Consider the following 19,405-nt stretch of genomic DNA (forward strand, 5'->3'; position numbering starts at 1 on the left):
TATCGGACATCCAATCCTGAATCCAGTTGACCAACTTGACATCTAAACCCATGTGCTGCAACTTAAATATCAGCTTATCATGTGGCACCTTGTCAAATGCCTTTGCTAAATCCAAGAAAATGGCAGTATACGACTTTCCCTCATCTACTGCTCTTGTAACTTTATTATAAAAGGCTTGCACATTACTAAAACAAGAGTGCCCCTTCACAAATCCATGTTGACTCTCACAGATAACATTACCCTCATATGCCCAATGCTGCGTATGGTCCCTCACTAATTTCTCCAAGATCTTAACAATTACCGATGGCACACGAACTGGCCTATAATTATACACTTCCAGTCTGCTTCCGCTCTTATGCTATGGCACTATCTTACCTTCCTTCCATTCCCTGGGTACCTTTCCCATAGCCAGACTTTCATTGAAAAGCCAGGTCGAAGGAGCTCTCAGTTCTTTAGCACATTCTCTCAAAACTTGTGGTGAAATACCATCCAGTCCCACAGCTTAACTGACATAAAGAGTACTCAGTATTTGGAACACACTCTCCTCCTGCACCTCGAAAAATCGAACCTGCCCTATCCCTCTAGTATTAAAATTGACTCCTCCAGGATGAAATACTCCAATAAAGTGTTCATTGAACAATTCCACTATGTCCTCTGCATCAGTCACTCTATTCCCATTTTTATCCCCACAATGTCATTCTTCCACAATCATTTCTCCTTTTTCTGTCCACATAGCTAAAAAATTTCCTAGGATTTTCTTTGAATCTCAAATTTTCTTTGAATATCATTAGTGCTTGGGAAATTGTGAAGGAATATTTGTTAGTGGCAACAGTAAGCTGTATTCCACGAGTGAAGAAGAGGACACAATTTGCAGTAAAGTGGATAACAAACAATACTAAACAGGAACTGAATGCGAAAAAGAGGCTATGGAAGAGATATCTGCTCTTCACTTGTCTCCTTATATCTCTTCCATAGCCTCTTTTTCTCATTCAGTTCCTGTTTAGTATTGTTTGTTATCCATTTTACTGCAAATTGTGTCCTCTTCTTCACTCGTGGAATACAGCTTACTGTTGCACTAACAAATATTCCTTCACAATTTCCCAAGCACTAATGATATCCTGGCCTTCCAATTCCTACCTCCATGAAACTTCCCCAAGTTGATGTCTGACTATTATAATCACCTGCCTTATAATTTCACATACGTTTCTGTCTCTTTGATACTCCTGCATGTCTATTCATTTTCTAAGTCAAAACCACATGGTCACTCTCTCCAACTAGTGGGAGAGATGTCATCTCATTTATTATCAACTCTTCTATGACCAAATCCAAAACTCTTGAACCTCTTGTTCCCTCTATTACATGTTGCCTAAGACATTTGTCCCTCAAGAATTCTAGAAATTCCATTCCCTTATTGCTACATGCATCTTCCTCTCCCCAATTTATATTGCTATAGTTAAAATCTCCCATAACAATCATTCTTCTTGCACTTGCCAGGCTCAAATGTCTGAACATCTCCTGGTCTCCACCCCTCTGTGCTCCTTGGTTTGTAGCAACACCCCACTAAATATTCTGTCTTGCCCACCTCTACCTCACACCATATGCTTTCAAAACCATTAGTGTCACTGCCTTCCAAAAGCCTCCACTCTTAGAGGACATAAGTTGTCACTTATCATAAGCATCAGTACCCCACCACCATGCTTTCCCTTCCTATCCTGCCAAAAATTGCTGTACCTGCTACTTCTATTCCTGTTATTATATCCTCTTCTGTCAACCACGTTTCAGTGATCCCAATAATCTTTGGCCAGTCTGATGCTATCACCTCCACCAATTCCTCTCCTTTATTCCAGATACTCCTGGCATTAGTATAAAGGATAAAAATGCCACTGTTTCTATACCCAGCATTATCCCCTCTAGACTCCACTGGGCTAAGCATTGCCTGATGTTGTCATCTCCCCCCCCCCCTTCTCCCAAGTACCAATTTCCACAAGAGGCCACCCCTGCTATCATCCACCCTGGGCATTCTAGTTTTCCTGCATTGACACATCAACTCGTTCAGAATAGCAATCTCTCCAGATGCCTACAACCTTCCTTATTCAAATGATACAGTCTCTCACATACAATTCTTTTCTGTCGTCAAATGCCCTTCAAGCATCCACATATTCCAATCCTCTCTTTTGACACATTCTAGCTATTATGTTATCCCATATTACTGCTCTTCTGCTCAGCTCATCACTATTATACATAGGCAACACGCACACTATCTTTCCTCTCTGCGTCTTCATTCATACAACCTCAAACAAGAATCTCATATCTCTCGCCATCCAATTTACATTACCTCTCAAGTCATTTGTTCCTACCATCAGAGTCATCTCATCCACCTTTTCCCCCTCTTAATTGCCATAACCACACTTTCTATCGTTCCTCCAAGTAAACATTCCTCATGAACACCACGCATCATTGAGTCCTTATACATTACACCCCTTACCACCCTGTTCCTCAATTGCTCACATGCATCTCTCACGCTCTCTCTCTCTGGCTACAGATAGAAACTATTTACCTGGCTTCTTGACATCACTCTATCCTTGGTTTCAGTGCTCCCTCGCATTATTCTTCTCATTCCCTCTCTCCTACTGTTTCCATTCTCTCCTCTTCTATCATTCCCATATCTCTCTCTCACTCCCTCTCTTCCACTTATCTTATTCTCTCCTCTTCTATCATTCATATAACTCTCTCATTCCCTCTCTTCTACTGTTCCTATTCTCTCCTCCTCTATCATTCCCATAACTCTCTCTCACTCTTACTCTGATTTGCCTTGCATTCGTCTCTTCCATTCACCTAATCTCATCTTTCACACTTTTCATCTCATTCCCTAGACATTCCACCTGCTCTTTCAGCTCATCTCTCTCTCTCTGCAAGTCAGCCACTCTTATTTGCCATTCATCCTCCCAATTGAGACCATCTCCAAAAACTTCACAATCCTTCAACCTTTCCATACTCCACACTGTCATTATTTTATCATATTTCTCTTGCCATTCTCGCCCTCCATCATACCACTCATCTCTCTACGTGGAGAATCTCCCGCATCTGACTCAACAAGGTCAGTTATAGTCTCAATGAGGTTAGTTATAGTCATCTCTAACTCTCTAACTCACCAAGTTCCTCCCATTGCCTGCATTTTGCACATATATGCATTTCTTCACCTGCCACATATATAACCTCACTCGCCTGTATATACAACTTCTCTCACCTGCCACATATACAACCTCCGGGATGCATACATTCCACTAGTCCCGAATGCTACAAAATCTCATATGATATCACGCAAAATGGAGTTCTTAAATGGCGGAGGACTTGGCGATACGCCATTTGCAATTTTAACTGCCGCTGCCGCCATTATTCAAAATAGTGTCGAGGAACTATTACATCTAAATGCTAATAAGTATATATAACTATATAAGTAAAAGTACAAACAAAACATTTAAGTATACTAAGTATAAATAAAATAAAACTAAATAATGAAAACTTATGCTATCTTTGTTTTCTCTTCCACCGTTATGCAACCGATTCCGACCCTGTCTTCTCGGTAAACAAAATATACAATCTGACAATGCAATAAAAAAAAAAACTGTGCATGCCACGAATGGCTCAAGTCTAAAACTCCAGATACTCATTCTGCCTATACTGCAGCATGCAAGATCCGTGAAAGAATCATTGCAAAATCCAAAGAGCCAAATGTTGCAAACTCACATCCTGCCCAAATGGCACTTATCCCTTCTGGTCCCTTGCCAAGGCCATCAGGCACAACAAAAGTCGTGCCTGATGAAAATTAAGTGGTAGTGGAGTAGGATCTTTCTTATGGTTAATAAGACAGGATTGTGTTTTAATAGCATTGAAATTCACTAAGTTGGCTTTTCCCCTACTTGAGAATGGTGAAGAAATTAGTGTTTAAGACATTGGTTATGTTAGATCTTGATGCTTCAATCATTTAAGTAATTTTACACAATCAGATGCATTTGATTGTGTCAGATTCAATCAAATCCATTTAAGATATCAAAGGCATCCACATGGGTTTCTCCAAATCTTTCCATAGCTTGTGGGTAAGGTTAGTGAGGTAGTCTTCTGTAGAATGAAAATGAATCTATGTTAGTGATCAATCATTAATTAATTCATGCGACTACAGGTAGTGAAGAAACTGGTTGTTGATGATTTTCTCCATCCAGAGTACTGGAGAGTATTTTAAAAGTACTTTTTAAGAAGTCCACAAAGATTTCTTAAGTGAGAATAATGGGATGATAGTTTGATGGCTGACTTTTATTTCTTTTTTTTTTAGGTACAGTCTGGTAAAGGCTTGCCAGACTGTACCTAAATCCATGTAGTTGGGTAGATTCTAGGTGAATGTAACATATAGGTTGAGGTGAATATAACATTTAGGCTTATATAGGTTGAGTTTTTAATGGCACTTGTAAACATAATAAATTTATTAGATGCACTTATTCACAAGAATAATAATTTTAATAAATAATAATAAAAAGAAGAATAAATAACATTTCTACAAGAAACTAACTAGTCATCACAGTGCATTAGCATAATCACAAGGTGAAGCTAGAACAAAGAGTGTTAATCATTGTATGCGAAGGTTTCTGCGGTTTAGCAATTCATAAGAAAGATTCCGGTAATTGGACCCATGTTTATTAAGCTAAATGACAATAAAAAACAAACCTGACAAGTTTTGTAAGTCATTTGACTTGCATCTTCAGGCAGTCAAAGGTAACTAAAAGTTTAAACACAAGAAATGAGAAATTACTCAAAATAATTCATTATATACAGTTGTGGCCATCTAACTGTTATTAAATTGAATATCCGAATGTAGATTCAGTGCAATGCTAAATTTGAACAATGCTGGATGCTGTCACATTCTGTTGTTCACGTTCACATTGTCCGAGGTCTGACTTGGGTATATTTTTTTATCAATGCTGACCAAACTTGCAAGTCAAACGACTTACGAAACTTGTCAGGTTTGTTTTTTATTGTCATTTAGCTAAACATGTGGTCCAATTACTGGACAAGTTTGGTCAGCATTGATAAAAAAAAATATATCCAAGTCAGACCTCGGACAATGTGAACATGAACAACAGAACATGACAGCATCCAGCATCGTTCAAACTTAGCATTGCACTGAATCTACATTCGGATTATATAAATAACTATATATAATGAATTATTTTGAGTAATTTCTCATTTCTTGTGTTTAAACTCTTAGTTACCTTTGACCCCTGAAGATGCAAGTCAAACGACTTACAAAACTTGTCGGGTTTGTTTTTTATTGTCATTTAGCTTAATAAACATCTGGTCCAATTACTGGAATCTTTCTTATGAATGTTAATCATATTTTACAGGGCTGAGCCATGTGTCAGAATGCCACATTGTGGGTGGTTTACAAAATAAAATAAGATTTCAGTTGAAGCTAAAATCCAGTGATTTGAAATAAAAAAAAATTAAATTTAGATAATGAATTGAATGACATAGTGTTATATTTTAAAAGGGGTGGAGGAAATGCACTATTGTTTGTCATTTATTAGAATGAGACTCTCCAAAATCTCCATGAAGTTTTTTTTTTTTTTAAATATATATATATATATATGGCCTACCAAAAATCATAAGAAAAGAGCTCCACTCATACCCATAGTTGACTGTGTAGCTTCTCCAACCTATTGCTTAGCCAAATTCTTAGCTCATCTTTTAAGCTCCCATACTGGCAACATACGAGCCAATGTGAAAACATCAGAATTTCTGACAAAAATAACAAACCTAACCCTTCAACCTGCTGACCTCATGGTCAGCTTTGATATACAGTTCTTATTTACCAGTGTACCTCTGGCAGATGCTCTCCAACTGTTATAGGAGTTCCCTCTAAACATAGTTGAGCTGTTTGACTGTTATTCACCCAGGCTATTTCATCTGCAGGAAACCATTTCTACAAGCAAATTGTAGGAACTGCTATGGGAAGCCCCTTGTCACCTTCACTGGCTAGTTTCTACTAAGAACATCTTGAGAGATCCCTATTCTCCTCAATACAACCTCAGCGTTCCTTTTGGGTATGATACTTGTGTTTGCCATCTGGCCACACTTAGAAGTATCTCTGCCTAGCTTTTTAACCAAAATCAACAACTTTCACCCACACATCAACTTCACCATGGAAAAAGGATGAAAATTAGCCTTCCTGGATGTCATTCTTTCCCATACTCCTAGAATACTTGCTACATCTGTTCACTATCTCAAAAAATAGGCATCTTCAAATGTTTGCTTAAAAGAGCACCTTATCTGTTCCAATTTCCAAACTCTCCAACAAGAATTGAGCATCATCAAATGCATCAGAACTACAGAAGGGTATCACCTTAAAGAAGTTAAAACTCATACTGGACACAAAAGCCCATCCCCAATAACCCTGAACCTGTACTGCAAATCTCCATCCCATTCATTGCAAGTATCTGAGATGATTGCTAAGATCGTGAGAAGATACAATTTAGTCCCTACATTTTTCCCTATCAACAAATTTTCCTCCCTTCCTGGTGATACCAGGTTCAGTGTAAGTGGCTCTACATATACTTTGGACAAACAGGATGTTCTGCTTAAAAATGACTCCAAGAACACCCATCTTATATCAACAACAATAAATCTGAAAATTCTGACCTTGCCCATCATGGAATGGACACTGACTACAATATCCCCTGGTCCAATACTTGCCTTTTACATCAGTGTAGGTTTAGATTTGAGCATTTATTTTAAGAGCGCTGAAGCACTTCTACTTCACCTAAATTAAAATCAGAATGACTGCCTCTCTATTGCCAAGACTTGGGAGAGTCTCATAAATGGCAAGCGATAGTCCCCCCCCCTTTAATTATTATTAAATATTATTATTATGTGGTGACACCTCCAGGGAGTCCAAAGACTCATTGAGGGAGAGTGTGCCAACAGCATCGAATGATTGAATCCCTTCCAACTACTAACCATGCTCAAACTTGCTTAACTTTTTGTGTGAGCAATTAGTAGCAAAGGCTCTACCAATCAACCAATCTTTGTTATGTCATTCAATTCATTATCTAAATTTAATTTTTATTTCACATCTCTTAATTTTAATTTTGTCTTTAATTTAATCTTATTTTATTTTGTAATTACTTTCAAGTGGCATTAAAGCATGTGACTCAGCTCTGTAAATAGGTTTAATATTCTTTCTTCTAGTTTTAACTTGTGATTATACTGATGCACTGATGATGACTAGTTTCTGGTCAAAATATTTGCAGTAATAAAAATTATTTATTCTTGTGAACATGTGTGTCTAATAAAGCTTATACAGGTGTACAGGATGGTTGTTAATTCTGAAGTGCATTTTTTGATCATAGTTGGAGGGAAACTATCTGGACAGGGGAGACTTATCAAGACTAATGAGGATTATTCAGATGTTCTTCTGTTGAATGATCAGAGGAAGCATGTATTCAGCAGTTTGCAATATTGCTGGAGGTGATTTAACTTCATTGCCTAAACAAAAGTTGGAGAAAAGACTAATGCCAAGAGCTTTATCTTTGGGTGATGATACCATTGTACTATTAGGATGTGAGACATGGAAATAGCAGAGGGCAAAGTTATGCCCAAGAGCCTTAGTGTGGGACCAGAAAGCTTGACTGAAAGTTGAGCAGAAGTAAGTTTATTGCATTTCATCCTCATGAAATCTGCTTTGGATTTGTTGATGATTTCTTTACACTTGTTTCAGGCTCTAGTGTTAGCTGAGTGTAAAGTGTTGGAGTTTTTGTCTCGAGCCATTGAACATATTGCTGTATTTTTTTCATTAACTGCAATGGCACAATTTTTCGAGAACCAGAGTTTAGGTAGAGGTCAACAGTTTGCAGCAGTGCAGTGGAAAATGAAACACTATGAATTCCACTAAGTATTATTTCAATTATTAGTTCAAAACAGGTGTTTGGATCAGGAGAGCAAAAACTAGTACATCACAGAAACGAGGTGTAGAAATCCTGGAGGTCATCCCATTTGGCACCAGTGTGGTGTCATAGGGTATGAGTCTGAGATTGTCTGGGCAAGTTAGATCTATGGAAAAAGGAGACAAGGATACATTATGGCAATAGTTGCCAAGAAAAGAGCAGATATTTAGAGTATTTTGAGGAAGAGCTTAACAAAAGGTCCGCAATGTTAGAAGAATGATGAGGATTATCTGGTTAGTAGGTTAACAATTTGTGTTAGATCATACTTATAGCAAATGGCTTGGCTTCCTTTCCAGCTTGATCTGTGAAGTTAGAGAAGGGGAGCCAGTTTATGTTATAGACATTAGTCTCTTAGGAAGATAATCTTATAATATGGGTAATTAGACTGTATGAAATTGATTTTTGAAGATCTTCAAAGAAGAACAGCATAGTTGTCTGAATTAGGAGAGTCCAGGTTTGATAGTAATTGGCAAAGAATGTCCAGTTTGACAGAAGCACCTGTTCCTTCATTTTTATTAAATGCATCATGCAAGACATAGTTGGGATAGCTGAAGTGCAGCATAGTTGTGGAAGATGCCAATTTGGATTTAGTTAGGAATGGCAGGTTAGGTTTTTTGACACCTGTGAGAATGTAGGTGTATATCATTAATTTTTGTATCGATGCCCTCAATGTTGGTGAAATTGAAGTGTTTTTTGATTAAATGAAAGTTTGGTGTTATTATTATTATTTTTATATATTTTTTGCTGTTTTTAGCAAATTTTTATTGTATTTTTCATGTTTTTTTCCTGATTTCTTTTTTTTTTTTTTGATTTTTTATTGGCAATTTTTTACATCTGCAGTGATACTAGCTGTAAGTTTCCTGCACCAATTCTTCCATGAAAGATAACCAAACAAATGCTAGCATTACTACAAATGTAAAAAAAAAAAAAAGCTTAACAAATAACAAAAGAACAAAAAAAAATCATAATAAACATGAAACTTGTGCACATAAACAACTGTGTGGACATCTAAGCACTTCTACATAGGAATTTCCCGGACTCCAATCCAAGTATTTCCTTGACAGTGCCCTACTCCACACTGCTGTACTCAGATTCCCTCCAATCATGACCTGGCAGAGTGATTGATGGTGATAGGATTATTCACTAGTTGATCAGGAATCCTCCAGCAGAAGCATTACCATCAAGTTTGGTCCTGTGTATTGTATAGTAGCTAGCCTGTGGAAACTGTTTTGCTGTACCCTCGCATGGCAGAAGGACTGGTTCCTTAATTCATTATTAATAGTTAAGCATGCCCAACGAGACCATCTCGCACTGTATGTGAGAAGAAAGGAAGGGGAAGACAGAAACCGAGAGACTCTGCTGTGGAGATGAAACATGGTAGAAGCCATTTCATGCATTTGGTAAGCAGGTTGTTGGTATTGCATTAGGTGATTAAAGATGTCTGCCACCTAGATGTGAACTGTAGATTCATATACTATATATGTTCAAATATTATTGGCAAAAAATGAAAGTGTGTGAAGAAAGCCTCAAGGCGATTGATCCCAGCAGCTACAGAAATTTGAATGTGAAATACGGTTTGAAATGATAAAGAACCAAACCTTTAGAGACTGAGTGGTGGTATCTGAAGAAAACATTAATTTAGTTGGCCAGATAAGTACATGTTATCTTTAAGTATAGAAAAATAAGTTTTTAGTGGCACAGGAATTTAAAGTAATAGTCCAAAAAATTAATACATGATATTAAAAAGAGGCAAGACTTGTGCAAAATTAAAAGTCAACTGTTATAGAAGGTGGCTTTTTTTGCCATTCTTATATAAAAATACTTGAATTAGAAAGTAATGTTAAGATCAATAAAATATCTTTCATTTTATACAGCCAAATGAAAAAAAACAAAAAAAAAATGAAATTTTTCAGAGCAGTACTGGTGGTTGGAGAACTAGTGACCCATCCTTGGAAATTGAGTAAGAGTGTGGTTAGTAAGGCTGTACAAGACTAGATATTTTGCTTGGAGAATTGTGAATGAGTAGAATAGGTTGAAAGAGTCTGTTGTGGGTGCCATGACTGTGAATAAGTTCAAAGCAAAGTATGATATATATTGCAGGAATATTGGATGGTGCTTGGCATAATGTTTAGGCTCCCCCCCCCCCTCCATTGATGAGTCTGTAGACCCCATGGAGTTTCCCCATGTAATAATAATAATAGTGAAGGACTGCTGTAAAATGAAGTCAATTAATGTTGCAACATGAAAACAAACCAAGCTTCACAAATGTGACTGAATTTACAAGTATTTGGTTAGACTTAGTATTCTTATATCAGACCTAATGGACTGAAGAGTAACTTGGAGTTATTCATAGAGTAATGGAAAGAAATGTCTCGCACGTACTTAAAAGGGTTGGTGATGTTTCTGCATTACTTCTGCTAATATAAGGCTGGTGTTACCTAAAAATTTGGCATGGGCCAGTGTTATTTGAATATACTAAAAAGAATGAAAATATTCATTGTAATCATGAACTGCAATGTATGTTTTTTTTGTTTGTTTTTTTCATGGCATCCATAATCTCCTTGTGTGCACATGGACAGAAGGGTATCTTGTTATTGAGGTAATGCATTGGTAATTATTGTTGTTGATTGAAAGAAGAGTGAGATAGCAGAGCAAGAGGATTTGAATAAGCTAGCCAGATGGGCAAATGAATGGGGAAAGAATGAAAATATTCATTGTAATCATGAACTGCAATGTATGTTTTTTTTGTTTGTTTTTTTCATGGCATCCATAATCTCCTTGTGTGCACATGGACAGAAGGGTATCTTGTTATTGAGGTAATGCATTGGTAATTATTGTTGTTGATTGAAAGAAGAGTGAGATAGCAGAGCAAGAGGATTTGAATAAGCTAGCCAGATGGGCAAATGAATGGGGGTGTCGGTTTAATGCAGCAAAATGTAAGGTCTTGAGGTTTGTGACACTTCATACGCTATTGGAGGAGTTGTACTAGAGAAAGCAGGAGAGATGAGAGATCTGGGATTGATGATTGATAGAAACCTGAAATTTAGGGGACACATTGCAAAGCTGGTGAAGGTAACACAGAGGATTGCTGCAATACTTAGGACACTGACCTGCAGAGATAAAAGAGTTATCATTCCGTTACATAAGACCCTGATTAGACCACACTTAGCCTATTGTTCTCAGATTTGGTCCCCAGGATTTGAAGGGGATAAATTAACCATGGAAAGAGTACAAAGGCTGATAACAAAGATGGTTTCAAGACTGTACAATGTTAGTTATGAGGATCGGCTGAGGGAATGTGGACTGCAGAATTTGGTAGATAGAAGAAGGAGAGGTGATATGATTGAGACTTTTAAACTGTTGAGAGGTGGTTACAGGGGTTGACACTAGGGAGTTCTTTTGTTTGGTTGAACAGCGTGAAGGAGTGATGACAAGGGGCCATCCCTGAAAGTTATGAAAGGAAGCTGTGAGCAAGAGGGTGAGGAGTGGTTTCTTTGCATGGAGGGTGGTTGAACCGTGGAATGCATTGCCTGATAGAGTGGTGAGAGCAAGAACGGTCAATGAGTTTAAGGAGTGGTATGATAGACTTTGTGTTTCCTAGGAGGAACCTCCCTCGACGAGTCTTGATAGACTTTGTGTTTCCTAGGAAGGACCTCCTGCGACGAGTCTTTTGACTGATCGCAGGAGGTCCTTATAATAATAATAATTTTTCCCCTGGCTTCCCAAATTGGAAATCTTTTTTTTGTGCTGTCTGTTAGTGCTCAATGATATTAAAAAGAGGCAAGACTTGTGCAAAATTAAAAGTCAACTGTTATAGAAGGTGGCTTTTTTTGCCATTCTTATATAAAAATACTTGAATTAGAAAGTAATGTTAAGATCAATAAAATATCTTTCATTTTATACAGCCAAATGAAAAAAAACAAAAAAAAAACATTATTTTATGACTGTCGTAGATGCAATGTCTTCTGAACTGTTACCATCCTCTGTGGATGATAACAGTTAAAAAAATAAATTTCATGCTGCTGCTACTTGCTTAGTTTTTTTTTTTTTTTCCAGTGCTTTATTATATGAAGTAGTCAGGTACTGTTACATTATCTTGTAATCTGTATACAATCCAGTAATTTCATATAATTTAATATAAAAATTAAGGGTGCTTAATGGTCAAAGCTGTATAACTGAGAGGAGGTCACTACCCAGACCAGTTTCGATCTTTATTGAGATCTCATCAGTGAGTAGCTAGACCAAAGTATAATACTAAGGGTATAGCGAAAAGAACTTATATACTCTGCTATACGAGTTGTCAAAAAGGTGCACCCATAAATTGTTTAAAGTAAAGAGCCAATAGGCTTCATTTCGGCGATGTAAAACATTATTTATAAGGGGATATTAAATCCCACATTGTTTTAAAACCGAATAAGAAACTCAAAGATCGGAATCAAAGAGTTTCATGCCGAATATAGTAACTATAAACGTATCGGTGACTACTAGCATAAGCTAAAGCACATAGTACAAAAATGAAGCCTATTGGCTCTTTACTTTAAACAATTTATGGGTGAACCTTTTTGACAACTCGTATAACAGAGTATATAAGTTCTTTTCGCTATACCCTTAGTATTATACTTTGGTCTAGCTACTCACTGATGAGATCTCAATAAAGATCGAAACCGGTCTGGGTAGTGACCTCCCACCATAATGTATAACATCATACATCTCCTAGGAGATGGGTTTTACATTATGGAAAATACTAAGAATAGCGATCAGAACTTCCTCCACCTTTGCAACGAGTTACCCTAGTTTGTACTATGTGCAAACTTACGCAACGCTTACGCTAATAGTCGCCAATACGTTTATAGTTACTATATTCGGCATGAAACTCTTTGATTCCGATCTTTGAGTTTCTTATTCGGTTTTAAAACAATGTGAGATTTAATATCCCATTAATTTAAATAATGTTTTACGTCGCCGAAATGAAGCCTGTTGGCTCTTTACTTTAAACAATAAGAATTCACATTCATACATTAATAACTTCTCAATTAGGTTTGAGAATCATGACTAATGTTAACAATTGTTAATTCACAAAGCATTAGTATTTCTCTGACATATTTCACTCTAACCAATTGGATGAATCATATCATAAATATATTAGCTCCGTTTAAAGTATTCAGAATAATTACAATCCATAAATTATCAAACATTCATTTATCACTTCTTTATGTTCAGTCAATCAAGTTGAAAATAGTTCTTAAAAGTTCTACCTTCCAGATGTTACAATAATTAATCTTATGATAGGCTACATTTTATTCTTTCTCAGTCAGCTAACATTTAATAGAACAAGATGACACTTATTATTTCGAGGGGAAAGTACTTCAGTACATCTAACATTCGACCATTAATCAACATAACACCACAGCTATGGTTAAAATATATCCGACGGAGTTAACAGTTATACCTTCACAGGTTACAGAAAGGACAACTCTTACTGTTTCTACGCATTGAATTCGCAAAGGTACATTTGAAATTCTTGTAGACTTTTACTGTATGGCTACACAATTCTAAAGAAATCTTCCACTATAATAACTGAATTATAGACACAGAAATATGCAAGTCTCAATGCACTAGATTTTAGTTATTTACTAATTCCTTATTTTCTTCTATGTATTAACTTTGGTTCTGCACTATTCTTCCACAAACCACTTGGAAAATATTGTAGTATCAGAACTCCCATAGAAGTAATTCACGATGTCTATTAATTCCTGGGCCTTTCGTAGTTGATTTATGGCATATATCAACTCCCCCTTCTGTTACACACAACCGGTCTCTCTGCTGTCTCTAAAGCTTCTCCTTTTTTTACTTTCGTTTTCCAATCAACTACGTTCCTTCTTCCTGCCAAAATGGATATAAGCTAACCAGTTCAGTTTATATCCACTGGCTTCTCTGTTTATACACAGTAGCTCATGTTCTCAGCACGAGCTAACTAAAATAAACTCCGTTTCTCCTTCAGCAGCCAATCAAATCCAATCAGAAGAATTACGTAAAATCACTCTTACATACAGAAATAAAAAGATATATCACAATTCATATAATATACATTTAAATTTACATACACACAGTTTCTTGTGATAAATTTTACAGAATAAACTAAATAAAATTAATGACATATTTATACAGAGTCCTTTTATTGCTATTATATTCTAAGATTAAATAATTAATTGATAACAAACAAAATTCAAAGCAATTATATGAATAACATATTATAAGCAAGAGACTAACAACAAGTAATATTTACAAGTCTTGCTTATGACATGGTGGATTATGTTAAATGTGAAGGAAGTATTAAAACATAAAATATCTTCATTCACAATTTAACACCTTTAATACTTAGTGATATAACATCGCATGGCTTGTTCTATTTTTAAATGATCTATTGTTAGTATTCCACCTTGTATTTTTTTAAAACTGTTCTTGTAGTGCCACTGAAGATGGTCTGCTATTTCCAGACTGAAATATTTGGTTAATTAAATATCTTTCTTGTGCTTACATGCTTATGTTATTCATAAAACCTATGTTTGATCCTATTATGCAATGCTAATCTTCAGAAATTCAAGAATTATGTAGAGTAGCAGTTCTCAACCTTTTGAAAGTAGATGACCACTATTTTAATTTGAAAAATATGGTAGATCCTCGTGGATGGGATTGGAGTTGACTAATGTTATCTTTAATATGCAATTATACAAATGATGCAGTTTGCAACATGTATATTTTTGTTCAGTTGTAGAGAATAATATTAACTATTACATACTCTGATAATTCGTTGTTCTTTCATATTTTGGGCCATTTCTAGAATTCTTCGACTAACTGTGTTGTTTGACAACACATTGTGGGTTTTGATTATCAATGGAACCAATATGAGTAAAATCAAGAGACAAATAATCATCACTATGTTTACGGATTTTCTTGTTTGAATGTGGCTGTTGCATTTCTTTTAACTCAGCTTTAGTTGGATCTATTCCTCCTCTGCAACCAACAATGTCTTGGTACTTTGTGATGTACATTTAATATGCTTCTATATGTACTGTGAAAACAATAGAAAATGCATTGGAGTGTTAAACAGTAAAGATATATATTTCATATGCATTGAATGTACATCGAGGTGCTACAATGCTTTGTTGGTCTGTACAGTCCGCATTAATACATTAAAGCTGTTCGTAATATAAAATGTTTGTTCTCTCAGGTGTCCACAGGTTGACCACAGACCACAGGTTGGTAACTGCCATGTAGTGATTTATTTTCACATATCTATCATTGCTACATATTTATACTATGAAGTATCCTTTTGATTCATATAATGCTACTGGTGTTTTAGGTTGTGAAGACCTGAATATTTGAATAACTGTTATTCAAACCTAGCTTCACAGCCATGGGAATAAGTTTATGATTTTGTATAAAAGCAACTTGTTTCTAATTATTTTCATTAATATACATCTGAGTTGAGTAATCATTAGTCTAATTATATATAATTTACTAATATAAAGTGTTAATATAATTTACGTTTAGTATGGTACTACTCCTCTGGTATGGGCTTCTCGTAAAGGTTACCTTGAAATAGCCCAGCAACTTCTTCTAGCTGGAAGTAATGTCGACACTGCAGGAATGGTAAGGAATGAATAGTCTGTTTATATTTTTTCTTGATTTTTTTTTCAGTAACAAATATGAAATAAGATTTTAATCATTCTTTTATTAAAATTGTGGTTTTAATAAATTCCTTACTTAAAATTTCTTAGATAAATGTTGAATTATTAACTAAATCAAAGTCTATAATGAACATAAGTAATGATATTTGCAAATTTTTACGAAGTCTTAAAACTTATATTAGCATCACAAATCTGCTCAATGCCTGTGAATTAGATCCCTTCAGAAATTCATCCATTGTCAGTATATCATCCCCTCCCCAGCAGTGCATTTACTTACAACTCTCATGGAAAAAATCATCTACTCACAACTCCATCTCCTAGTTATATTCTCACCCAGCCCTAAGGATGACTCCACCCTTGTCATCTTCCCTCCTATAAATTAAAGATGCCAAGAAACTATATTCTTGGGTAGCAAGTTTACAGTGGGGCTTAAAAGCTGTATGGAGGTTGTACTTTTTTAATGATCTGGCTATTTTTTCTGAAGTACCACAGAAGTAAGGAATGGTGATGGCATTTCAGAAATGCCATCACCATTCCTTACATCCTTGGTACTTCAGAAAAAATAGCCAGATCATTAAAAAAAGTACAACTTCCATACAGCTTTTAAGCCCCACCGTAAACTTGCTACCTTATCTGCTCCACTAAAGACCAGCTCCCTCCTCTTACCTTGTTTACTGTAAACTTGCCTATTTCGGACAAACAGGCAGGTCAGCATCCATCCGGTTAGAAGGACACAGTTCTTACATCTGCAAACACGATTATGGTCAGTCTGGCCATGTTTTGGATACTTCCCACAGGATCTCCTAGAATAAAACTACCATGCTCCGCCATAGTAAATTCAAAAAAGAAAGACTATTCCTTGAATCTGCATCTTCACTCAGGAATTAACCTAATTTAAACAAATACGGTTGCATTAAACTTTCCAAAATTTGGGAAACTTTAATTATCAGAGATCCCTCCTTACATTCCAGGCCACCTACAAATGCCCATAGAGGGCGCACCACCTAGATAGGACTTTAGTTTCACTTTGTATTGTATTTGTGTGTGTGTGTGTGTTGTTACAAAATGTTTTTGTAATCCCCGAAGATGTCTCTGTGATGGAGATGAAATATTGGAAGTATTAAAATTAGTTTTAATCCTTTCTCAGTGCTGTTAATATTCCATTAAACCTCTAACATGAATTCTTCACAGCACCTAAACCTCAACACATGTATTCTGATCATTCATGGTGATGAAATAGCATGTGAAGCAAAACAATAAGTTAAGTCGAAACTACGCTTATCGAGGCTATTAAATCGGCTGGCCTTTTTAAAAAGATGTCGGGACTCAAGAGTTATTCCTAATTGTGTTAGGCTAAAAACCAAATTTAAATCTAATGAAACCCTCCGGATATACAAACGTGCTGGTCTGGCACTATTACGAGAACAGATTACTGAAACTAGCGCCATCCTCGCTACGACAAATACCACCATTGTCTCATTATAGACAGAGCTCTCTGCTATACTCAATCCTGAACTTTGGTCTATTCTCCTTAGCATCTCAGAAGCTTCCTCTCAAAATGAATTCCAGAAAATAAAAAATAAACACATCGATAAGTTCAATAACCTTTGCAAATCTAAACCGCTACCTGAAGTTCAACCGCTCCATACAGTAGTCAACCTATCTTCTAAAAGACTTAGCGAAGATGCCATTAGTGCCCTAAGCCTTGGACACAATTTTGCCATCGCACCTATTGAAGTTCCAGTATTGGATATTAGGTACAACATCGAACACAGAATCTGTCACTTAGCTCCAGAAACAGCCAATAACATCAGATTTGATATAGCTAATATTCTCTCCCGTTCTTGACCTCCTAAAGTTAATTTATCTTCCAGTCAACTCTCTGCCCTCAAAAAATTACAGAAAGAAAAAAGTATTGTCGTCACCAGAGCTGATAAGGGTAATGCCACTGTTGTTCTCAACGCCTCAGAATATAATGGAAAATGGATATTATTCTCCATGATCGCACTACCTATATACTGTTGGAACACAATCCCACAAAAACTCAAGTTAAAAAATTAAAAAACCTACTTAAAAATGTTTCTTCCTGGCCTCCTGAAATTACAAAAAAACTCAAACCATTCATTTCTCATCCCCCCCCCCCAGATATATGGTTTACCCAAAATCCACAAACCTAATTTTCCCCTAAGACTTATAGTAGATGCTAGCTAACTCTTCGACCCCCCCCCCCCCACTGGTCTTACCTCATCTTATGTAAAAAACTCCACCCATTTTAAAAACTTAATTGAAAATCTTACTTTAAATAATACAGATATATTGGTCAGCTTTGACATCATCTCTTTTACAAATATTCTCCTAATTGACACCTTAACACTCTTAAAAAACGTTTTTCCTTCTGATATCTTAGAGCTCTTTTCCTTTGCCATCAACTCTGGTTATTTCTCTTGAAAGAACAAAATCTATAGACAGAACTGCCATGGTTTCCCCCCCTCTCACCCCCCTCTTGCCAATTATTACATGGAAAATTTTGAAAAACGAGCCATTGACTCCTCCCCTCTAAAACCTATCTGGCTAAGATATGTAGATGATGTGTTCTCTATTTGGCCTCATGTCCCGGACACATTAGATTCCTTCCTCAGTCACCTCAATAGTCTATATCCAAGAATCCAGTTTATGATGGAAAAGGAAAATAACAATAGTTTACCCTTCCTAGACACCTTAGTAACATGCCTTCCTAATGGTAACCTTTCTTTCTCTGTATATAGAAAACCTACTCATACAGGTAGATACATTCACAAACTCTCCCACCACCACCACCCCTCCCAGCAATATGGCATTATTAAACCTCTGACCAATAGGGTCCACAATCTTTGTTCCAGTAAAACTGCCCTTTGAACCGAACTCAAACACATACACAACACCTTCCTCTCCAATGGCTATAATGACTACAGAATTAAAAAAATTATAAAAAAAAAGATACCAAAAACATTCAGGTGTAGGCCATCCCTCTTATACAAATCCAATCTTTCCTCAAACTCACTCCACACATCCAAAAACTGGCATCCATTCCTTCTACATAGCAGTTACTTGGAACGATACACAGAGCAAATCAGCAGCTGGAGCATTAGCAAAAATGTTTACCGAGCGTACCAACTAATACACCAAAAGTATGATAAGAAAAATAAGAGTATGATAGTGAGTGTAAACAAAATGAAAGAGCGAGTGTTGTACGGAGATTTTTTAGTAAGAGGTGTGATAGATGAGAGTTGAACAAAATCGTACCAACCTGGTGCGAACGTTAAGGATGTAAGCGAGTCAATTGGAATGCAAAAGCAGAGAGTGAAAGAATTGATAGTGTAGCAGTAACAAATGATTTGAAAGGAGACAAAATGGCTATGAGAGAGGATTTGAAGGAATTGCTTGAGGTAGCTATTAGAGAGAGAGAGAGTTAGGATGGTGAGTCTGTTGCTGCAGTATGACAGTGAAGAGTATAGGAGGAGGGACAAAATTGCTAATGACTTTATGCGCGGATTATGCAGGAGTAGTGGCGTGGTGTGGATGTGTAGAGTGAGTTCGATGGGGAAAGGATTTATATAAGATAGATGGTTTACATTTGAATGGATTTGGTGTATGGAGACTTGAAAAGGTGTTGTGAATGAAGTGGATGTGCAGAATCAGGGAAAGTAGAGTTATTACAGGGGGTGAGTAGTAGATATGCAG

At 36.4% G+C, this 19,405-nt stretch overlaps 1 protein-coding gene across 2 annotated transcripts in view; it reads left to right on the forward strand.

Annotated features, from left to right (window-relative positions):
• Arms (Ankyrin repeat-rich membrane spanning) overlaps positions 1-19,405 on the forward strand; it is a 640,210-nt gene that overhangs the window by 147,671 nt on the left and 473,134 nt on the right. For both annotated transcript variants that reach the window (XM_090402051.1, XM_090402052.1), the window contains exon 6: positions 15,549-15,647. In XM_090402051.1, coding sequence (XP_090258177.1) covers positions 15,549-15,647 — 99 coding nt within the window. The remainder of the gene's footprint in view (positions 1-15,548; positions 15,648-19,405) is intronic.

This window comes from Typopeltis vanoorti, chromosome 12 (genome assembly GCF_054136105.1).
Source record: "Typopeltis vanoorti isolate ZY-2024b chromosome 12, IOZ_Tvanoo_1.0, whole genome shotgun sequence".
Lineage (NCBI taxonomy): Eukaryota > Metazoa > Arthropoda > Arachnida > Uropygi > Thelyphonidae > Typopeltis > Typopeltis vanoorti.